The sequence below is a fragment of the Oenanthe melanoleuca genome, chromosome 2 (genome assembly GCF_029582105.1).
Source record: "Oenanthe melanoleuca isolate GR-GAL-2019-014 chromosome 2, OMel1.0, whole genome shotgun sequence".
In the NCBI taxonomy this organism is placed as follows: domain Eukaryota; kingdom Metazoa; phylum Chordata; class Aves; order Passeriformes; family Muscicapidae; genus Oenanthe; species Oenanthe melanoleuca.
The window spans coordinates 10,587,873-10,594,778 of NC_079335.1; the positions used below are offsets into that span (position 1 = coordinate 10,587,873).

At 45.9% G+C, this 6,906-nt stretch overlaps 1 protein-coding gene across 1 annotated transcript; it reads right to left on the reverse strand.

Moving 5' to 3' along the window:
* Positions 1 to 5,273: 5,273 nt before the first annotated feature.
* Positions 5,274 to 6,697, reverse strand: LOC130250436 (uncharacterized). Its single transcript, XM_056486159.1, has 2 exons — positions 5,491 to 6,697; positions 5,274 to 5,415 (listed from the first exon to the last, which is right to left on the reverse strand). The coding sequence occupies exon 1, from the start codon at positions 6,434 to 6,436 to the stop codon at positions 5,621 to 5,623; it is 816 nt and encodes a 271-aa protein (XP_056342134.1). The 5' UTR covers positions 6,437 to 6,697; the 3' UTR covers positions 5,274 to 5,415; positions 5,491 to 5,620.
* Positions 6,698 to 6,906: the final 209 nt, after the last annotated feature.

Below are 6,906 nucleotides of genomic sequence, written 5' to 3' on the forward strand. Positions count from 1 at the left end.
GGAGGTGATCCTGCCCCTCTACTCCACTGTCATGAAGAAAGGCTGAGAGAGTTGGTGCTCTTCACCCTGAAGAAGGGAAGGTTTGGGGACAGCTCCTTGAAGCCTTTCAATATATAGACAGGCCTTACAAGATAGAGAAACACTTACAGGGGCTTTTACTAAAAGGACAAGGGTATTGGCTTTAAACTAAAAGAACATGAAAAGGACATAAATAATTTTATACAATGAGGGTAATGAGGCAGTGAAACAGGTTTCTCAGAGAAGCTGTGAATGTCTCATCCCTGCAAGTGTTCAAAGCCAGATTGGATGGTCCATGGCAGTGCAATGTGGGCTAGATTATCTTTGAAGGATCTTCCAACCCAAACCATTCTGTGATCCTGTGACAAGTAGATCAAATGTAGGAGCTACACTGTTGTCCTCTACTGCTAGGAGAGATGGGTCCTTCACATATCCTCTGTGCTGGGCTGGGGAATGTTAAGGCTGGGGTACTTGACAGTGTATGGGTCTATAATGATCAAGCCAGTTGAAGCCCAGGCTGTATGAGAAAAACTTGAACTCGGGTTAAGGTATTCAACATACTTGGAACTTGCTGTTTTGAGGGGCAGGTTTGGTCTGGCAAAGGCTTAGAGGTGCAGGTAAGTCCTGAAATATTTGTTAGCCCTGTCTTAAGCGACCAAGTACACATATCATCATTATCTCCAGCTTATTTTTTAGCAGATATCAAATGTACACAACCAGTCAAAATAAAATTACCTTCTTCCTTTTGCACATTACCTAATTAGATGTTTGCTATTCTATCTGCATTTTCTATGACTGCATTAGCCTTAAAAGTCTGTTCTGATCTCTGTGCATGTGAAGGCAACTACATTTTTGACACAGCAGCACTACACATGATGGCTCCCAATGCCAAGAAATTGTAAAGCTTGAGGAATGCTTGTCAACACGTCTGTTCCACTCCTGTGAACATAATCACCATCCACCATTACATCAGAATTAAAGGACAAAATTGCATTTGGTGGGAAAGGAAGTGGGTGGGTAACTACTGAAGTAGAAGTACCTTCTGGTTATAGTAGGCAGGACAAGAATAATGAGTTCGACTCCTGGCAAGGAAGATTTACGTCAGACATTAGGAAATATTTCTAATGATAAGAACAGCAAAGAACAGGAATTGCCTGAGGATACTGTGAAACCTCTACACTGGAGGTCTTTAACAACAAGACATATTCACATTTGTCAGGACTGGCCTGGGTACAGGCCTGTACCTACCAGGTAACCTCCTTTCAGCTCCATTTTGCCACCATCCACAATAATTCCCTATGGTATTGTTTTGGGGTTGTAGAACTAAAAAGGGAAATAAACAAATGACACTCTTTGGTTATTATTCTTAGCAGGAAGCTTACCAGAAAAAAGGAACTTTCTAGGAAGATGTCAGGACCCTGAAGCTCTCATCAAGTCCCTCTAGCCAGAAGAAAATGATAATCATAATCCCTTGTATACTCAAATGAGGCCCAAGAGGTGGTGGCCATAACCCTCGAGCCATTCAGTCACCTGATGTTTGAGTTCTAGGAGGTTATCAAGCAGAACACAATGAAAAAGAGTGGAAAAATCTCTCAGGCATGTTTCAGACAACACACAGGCAATGCAGTGAGCTCTCACGGCACACTGGTTTGTAAGGTACTAATGTACCAAACCTGATCCTGGCTGGGAAAATGAAATTCCCCCAAATGAAATGTCAGTGTTTTCACCCATGAACAGTTGTATGATAAAAGGCATCACAAGCAGTACTGCATTTAGACATGTAGAGGTAACTACAGGAACATTTTATATTATAAAAAATACACGTATATAAAATCTGATCAGCAGTAAATAATGTTTCAAGTGCTTTAGGTTTTCTCCTGTCCCTTCTCTGACAGGCAGGAAAGACTTCTGGGATTGATACAGCTCAACCTGTCTCTGTGAGACAGATTTTATCTCTAGATTCTCTATTTCCTTTTGTGAAAGGATAAAGAACAGGTCTTACATATCTTCTAATTTTTAAAGTCTTGGTTCTTTCCTACACACATATCCTTCTTCCTCCTCCTTTGTGAGTAGATAATTCCTTCGTGAATAGATAATTTCTCACATCAAGTTGCTGGAGGGTCTGCATATTTATAAAAATTTATACAATTTTAAAATTATTTAAAAAAAAAAAAAAAAAAAAAAAAAAAAAAAAAAGAGAAAATTATCTGCAGTTCCAGTGGCTAGGAAAACAATATACACACTGATTTCTGATTATCAGTGCCTTTGGTCAGTATATGTCATACATAATTGGTGAAGGGCCTTTGGTCTGACATTTACTTGCCCAGTAAAATTATACTTTTGGATAAATTCAAATAACAAATAAAAATCTAAATACCTGCTTGTTCCCAAAGAAACCAGGTAAAATGAGAAATGGTCTCAGTTCTCTGCCTCATTTATCATAATGCCTAAAGCCAAGTTTTAACTTGCTTTAAAATCTGGAATAATCCTATGAATGCCACACATAGTGAAGAAATTGCCAACAATTCTTGACTCCCTCTCATAGATATTTATAAGGGGATTATGGAAAGCACTCAGCATTGGACAAATACGATTTTACTGGAGTAAACAGAAGCAAAAACTCCCCACATAAAGGTCTGAAAAGTCTCATATAATAGTTCTGTGAAGGAGAATTAAACTTAAGTGACATTTTAATTACCAGTTTCACAGAGAAACAGAGCTGCTCCCAGTGAGGCCCCCAGCCCAGTTTCATGTCACAGGGAATAACAGAGCAGGACCTTTTCCCCATGTAGTGCTTACAGTAAGAATTACCTCTGCTTCTCCTCTGCCCCACACTTCACATTTAACATGCACTACACAAATATAGGTGGAACATTTTCTGAATAAAAGGTTGTTCAAAGGCAAATGGGCATAAGCAATAAGGGAGAACCCAAAAGAATTGTCCATACTAGAGCTCCATCTAGCTATTAACTCATCTTCTGTATCAAACACGAGGAGCAGCCTTGCAGATAGCTCACCTTGAAAATGCATATGGTTATGATCCAGCTGGACCAAAAGGAAACATATTCTCCTATTAATGTGGAAATGAGCAGTGTCTAATAGTGCTAATCAGCGTTGCCCAGGATAAAAAATGTGTCCTTAAAAAGATAATGGTGAGTAGCTGATGAGCAGAAGGGTTTTCTAGTGACTAGTTAGCATAGTTAGCCACTCCTTGTGCTGCCCACTGATGCTTATGGACAGTTGTTTCATTAGGAGAAGCTCCACATCAAGCCATGCTGCTTTTTCAAATAGAAAACTATCCAATTAAGAGCCTTATTTCTTCTAAGCAGCCAAATCTGTAGGCTTAACTGAACTCCTGATGATGACTAATTTTTTTTTTTATCCTTTGTAATATAATTTTACTGTGTACCCCCGTGTGAAATGGAAATACTTAAACTGATAATGACAAGTGGGTGGGAAAGTATGTGTCAGGAAAAATGCTGTGACTAAACTCCCATTTGCAGTGAGGCAGCAAGCTCAGGCACTGGCAGGAAAAACATCTCATTGAATCAGCACTTCCCAAACCAGTGTGTGAAACAAACATGCAGCAGCACTGCCAAGTTTTGCAGCAGAGAAAAAAGGATGCCTGGGAGTTGAATTGGATCCTAGTGCTTAAAATCTTTCAGTATAGGATGCTGCCCTACTTCTGATTCTTTGGTTAGCTTATGTTGCATTGGCTTGGGTATCCCTCCACAGCATTACTCTACATAGTGCAGACAGGCAGACTCCTACTTGTTTTATTCATCAATTCTCCCCACATTTTGCTATTACTGCACTCTTTTATCCATTTTTAGGATAAGTAAATAGACTCTGCTTAGTTTCTATTGAGCAGCAATAATAGTCTAAGCCATGGGAGTGGGAACATTTCCCCATTTGTCTTGCTAAGCTTTCCAAGGCGTGCTGCTAAAGGGGAGGGTGTTTTCAGGGAACCCAGTGATCTTGGCTTTACCCAGGGAAAGTTCCTTGCTCACTGGGGAGGTTTTGAGAAAATAAATAATTCTGTGACCCTGTTACTGAGAAGCTTCAGGCTGATGTAAAACTATACCTGCCAATCCTTTGCAAATGGCAGCCCCTTTAATGTCATTTGAGCATATGCTTTAGATGTTCCTCTAGGACACTGCACATGTCCTGACTGGCAAAGCAATGCAGTTATTACAATTGACCTAGACTTAACCTTTGATCCTTGCAGGAGAGCTCTTAAGTCATTCTTTATTAGTCATCTCTTCTGGGTCATGCCTCTGCATCTTCCTCTGTCACAATCCTTTCCTAACTCACCTCCAGGACAGATTCTGGCTGGCTCCTGGCTGTATATGCCAAGGGAAAAATACACTCCACCTACTTCTGTTAACACCCCAAGGGCCCCACTTATCTTTCTGAAGGAAGCCTGGGAAAGTCTAGCAAAAGCAGGCAGGGCTGTGCTTTATACCTCTGAAGCTTCTGATGAGAATACAGATTGCAGCACAGAGTTGACTCAAGGTATGCCACAAGGCAGCCAGCTCTGAGGGCAGTCCAAGAGAGTGAAGCACTGCCTGGCTTGTCTGCTGGGACACACAGCTACTGCAATTCCTGGCACAGGGATGGCCTTGGCAGTGCAGAACGGGGGCTTCCAGCCTGGGCTTGGAGATGCAGGTGATAAACCAGTCACACAAGGGTGACAAAGCTACATCCATTGCCATGTTCTGTCAAAGGTGCAGAAAGAACTACCCAAGCCTGAGCCTATCATCAGGAGAGCTAAATCTCTGGTGTCTTTTTCCATGTTACTGCCAGCACTTCTTTACTAACCACAGCCTCAGGTATTGCTGCTTTTTTTTGATTACAATAAAGACACAGCTGGCTTCCCCAAGTTGTTTTCCTTCAAAATATCCTTGACATGGTGCAAGGGTGAAGAGCCTTCTCAACTCTGTGATGTACCCACCGAGGTCTCCAGATAGCTGTGATGGGTTGACCCTGGCTGGACACCAGATGTCCACCAAAGCTGCTTTTATCATGCCTCTACTCAGCTGGACAGGCAAGAGAAAAATGCAACGAAAGTCTCATGGATCAAGGTAAGGACAGGGAAAGATCACTCAGCAGTAACCATCAAGGGACAAATAGTTTCAGCTTGGGGGAAACCATTTGATTGATTCCCAATCAAATCAGAGCAGGATAATGAAAAATAAAATCAAATCTTCCTACCCGTTCACCCATCCCTTCTTCCTGGGCTCAACTGCACTTACCTCCCTCCCTGCTCCTTCCCTGCAGTGCAGGGATCCCTGAGGAATGGAAGCTCACAAAGTGTTCAGCTCATCACTCGTCCTTCTCCTTCCTTCTCAGGGTGAAAACTCCTCACATTCTTCCATATCTAGTGTGGGGTCTCTCCTGTGGGGAGACAGTTCTCCATGAACTCCTGTGAGGAGACAGTTCTCCATGAACATCTCCACTGTGAGCTCTTACCACAGGCTGCAGTTCTTGGTGCTCTTGCCTCCAAACCTGCTCCAGCATGGAGTCCTCTCTCCCCAGGGCTGCAGATCCTGTTACCAAGAGACTGCTCCTCCATGGGCTTCCCACAGGCTCTCAATCTCCTTCAGGCATCCACCTGCTCTGCTGTGGGCTCCTCCACAGGCTGCAGGGGCATCTCTGCTCCCCCAGGGATCTCCATGGGCTGCAGGAGCATCTCTGCTCCCCCAGGGACCTCCATGGGCTCCAGATGGATCTCTGCTCCCCCAGGGATCTCCATGGGCTGCAGATGGATCTCTGCTCCCCCAGGGATCTCCATGGGCTGCAGGGGCATCTCTGCTCCCCCAGGGATCTCCATGGGCTGCAGGGGCATCTCTGCTCCCCCAGGGATCTCCATGGGCTCCAGATGGATCTCTGCTCCTCCATGGACCTCCATGAGCTGCAGGAGCATCTCTGCTCCCCCAGGGATCTCCATGGGCTCCAGGTGGATCTCTGCTCCCCCAGGGATCTCCAAGGGCTGCAGGAGCATCTCTGCTCCCCCAGGGATCTCCATGAGCTGCAGGAACATCTCTGCTCCCCCATGGACCTCCATGGGCTGCAGGTGAATCTCTGCTCCCCCAGGGATCTCCACAGGCTGCAGGGACATCTCTGCTCCCCTATGGACCTCCATGGGCTCCAGATGGATCTCTGCTCCCCCAGGGATCTCCACAGGCTCCAGGTGGATCTCTGCTCCCCCAGGGATCTCCATGGGCTGCAGGAGCATCTCTGCTCCCCCAGGGATCTCCATGGGCTGCAGATGGATCTCTGCTCCCCCATGGACCTCCATGGGCTGCAGGAGCATCTCTGCTCCCCCAGGGATCTCCATGGGCTGCAGGAGCATCTCTGTTCCCCCAGGGATCTCCATGGGCTCCAGGTGGATCTCTGCTCCCCCAGGGATCTCCATGGGCTCCAGGTGGATCTCTGCTCCCCCAGGGATCTCCACGAGCTGCAGGGCACAGCTGCATCACCATGGGCTGCACCAGGGGCTGCAGGGGAATCTCTGCTCCAGCTCCTGGGCCACCTCCTACCCCTCCTTCCTCACCAGCCTGGTGTCTGCAGGGCTGTTTCCCTCGCATATTCTCCCCCTGGCTGCTGTTGAGCAGCAGTTTTAGAGCAGTGATCCCAGAGGCACTGCCACCATGGCTGCTGGGCCCAGCCCTGGCCTGCCAGGCCCATCCTGGAGCCGGCTCACCTTGGCTCTGTCAGACATGGAGCGAAGTTCTGGCAGCTTTCCATCAGCTACCAAACCCATCAGCACACAAACCCAAAGCAAAAGCAGGAGGCTCAGACATGGGCACAGGATCTTGCAGAGCTGAGGAGAATGGGAATATCCCACAGGAGATCACAGCCCCTGGGTAGACAGGACTGTGCTGA

Excerpts from the sequence above, each read along its gene's own strand:
- LOC130250436 (XM_056486159.1), bottom strand. The coding sequence starts at position 6,436 with ATGGAGATCCCTGGGGGAGCAGAGATCCACCTGGAGCCCATGGAGATC.